The 2,099-nt window shown below is 59.1% G+C and overlaps 1 protein-coding gene across 1 annotated transcript; it reads right to left on the minus strand.

The window, feature by feature from the left end:
• Positions 1–276: 276 nt before the first annotated feature.
• POU4F2 (POU class 4 homeobox 2) lies at positions 277–1,829 on the minus strand. Its single transcript, XM_077755883.1, has 2 exons — positions 1,668–1,829; positions 277–1,218 (listed from the first exon to the last, which is right to left on the minus strand). Exons 1-2 carry the CDS (start codon positions 1,827–1,829, stop codon positions 277–279), a joined length of 1,104 nt encoding a protein of 367 aa, XP_077612009.1.
• Positions 1,830–2,099: the final 270 nt, after the last annotated feature.

Below are 2,099 nucleotides of genomic sequence, written 5' to 3' on the forward strand. Positions count from 1 at the left end.
TCCAGATGGGGTAAGGTTAAAAGGAACAACTTCGCTACAACTTGACAAATCCCTTCTTTTGTTTTTCTTTCCTTGAGAAATCGTTTCACATTCTCACTGGGCTTGGGCACATTTGCTCGCTCCTTGGCTCGCTCTCCAATCCTTGCTTTCTCCGGATTCACATTTACTGGAATTGTTTGTGGTAGCCAAAAGTGGAAAGAAAAGAGGCAGGAGAGACAGAGAGGGAGGGAAAAGAGGGGACGAGGAGGGGGTGTCCCTGGAGAGTCCAAGGGTCTCCTAAATGCCCGCAGAATATTTCATTCTTTTCTGTTTCTGCCTCTGGTTGCAGAACCAGACACGCACCACGTTTTTCTTAAGGTCCAGCTTCTCGGCGATGGCGGCGATCTTCTCGGAGGATGGCCGCGGCTGGATGGCGAAGTAGGCTTCAAGAGAACGTTTCTCTGGCGCTGCGATAGACGTGCGCTTGCGCTTCTTCTCTGCGCCGTTGAAGAGCTCCGGCTTGGTGAGCTTCTCACGGTGGGACTTCTCGGCCTCTTCCAGCCACGCTTGCAGGATGGGTTTGAGCGCGATCATATTGTTGTGCGACAACGTAAGGGACTCGAACCTGCAGATGGTGCTCTGGCTAAGCGAGCCCACCCCAGGGATCTTGAGGTTGGCCAGCGCGGAGCCCACATCGGCCTGGGTCACCCCCAGCTTGATGCGTCGCTGCTTGAAGCGCTCGGCGAATGCCTCCAGGTCCCGGGGGTCGGCGTCCACGTCGCTCATGCAGCCCATGTGTGAGGGCAGCCCATGTGCGTGGGCCATGCTGAGCGCTGCTTGGTGCATGGGGTTCATGGTAGCCATGTGCGGCGCGTGAGTCGGCGTGGACACTACGGCGCCGTCGGGGCCAGCCATGGCACCCAGGGCCAGACCGGGACTCAGGTGCTCCAGCAACTCGCCCTCCAGCGCCTGATGAGGCTGATGGTGGTGGTGGTGGTGATGGTGGTGGTGGTGGTGCGTGCCTGCCAGCGCGGACGGGTGCGAGATGGGCACCGACGAAGAAGAGGCAGCGGACGTGCACGGGATGGTGTTCATGGTGTGGTAGGTGGCGTCCGGCTTGAAGGGGCTGTGGTGGGGTGGGTGGTGGTGGTGGCTCTTGCTCTGGGAGACGATGTCCACGGCCGCCAGAGCCTCGGCGCGGGCCAGCAGACTCTCATCCAGCCCGCCGAATATATTGCTCTGCAATTGCAAGTAAAAGGCACACATTACGCTCAGCAGGGAATTGTGCGTACTCTCCCCCGGAAGCCCCGGCCCAGAGCTCGACAACACCACCGCGCCTACAACATTCCCAGAATGTTAAAATAATAATAATAGTAATAGTAATAATAATAATCCTGAATGTAGCGGGTGAGGCGGAGAGGAGGGAAGCCACTGAGAGAAACCGTGAGTGCGCGAGGAAGAGGAAAGTGAGCCTGCAAACACAACACAACACAACACGCGCACAGGCAACATCCCAGGTCATAAAAATTAATATGAAAGAAAAGACCCGCTGAATACATAAGAGAGAGAGGGGGGAAATTGGTTGGAGGTGTGGGGTGATTTGCTGTGCAGACATGAAAAAAACATCAAGCAGATAAAGGGGGCTGTCAAAATGTGCCTTTAAGCGGTGATTATGCAGAAATACGCACCGGTGGGGTTGGAAGACACGCTCTCCGCATCGCCTCGGANGCCGCGGGCGCGGAGGACCCGGGCGAGGCGCTGTGCAGTGCCGAGTACTTGGGCTCCACGTGCAGGCTGCCGCCGTGCGGCATGCTGAACGCCTGCTTGCTGTTCAGGGACATCATCATCATCTTCCCGGTCCGCCCGGGTGCTCTGCCGCAGCTCACGCACAGGCCCGGTCTGCCGGGACCCTCGTGAGGAGTCCTGGGCGAGCGCAGGAGCAGGGATGGGCAGTGTAAAGTTGTGCTCTCCCGCGGCCGCTCCCAGCTCCGCGCGCCGTGCCCGGCCGGAGCGCCTCCTCCGGATCCGCCGTCAGTCTGAGGGGTTTCTGGGCTCCGCTTGGAGCTGGTTGCAGACCTGGGCGCCCGAAACTGCCCCCGCGCCTCGCGGCCGCCGAGTTA

The sequence above is a fragment of the Crocuta crocuta genome, unplaced genomic scaffold (genome assembly GCF_008692635.1).
Source record: "Crocuta crocuta isolate KB4526 unplaced genomic scaffold, BGI_CrCroc_1.0 scaffold112, whole genome shotgun sequence".
Taxonomy (NCBI): domain Eukaryota; kingdom Metazoa; phylum Chordata; class Mammalia; order Carnivora; family Hyaenidae; genus Crocuta; species Crocuta crocuta.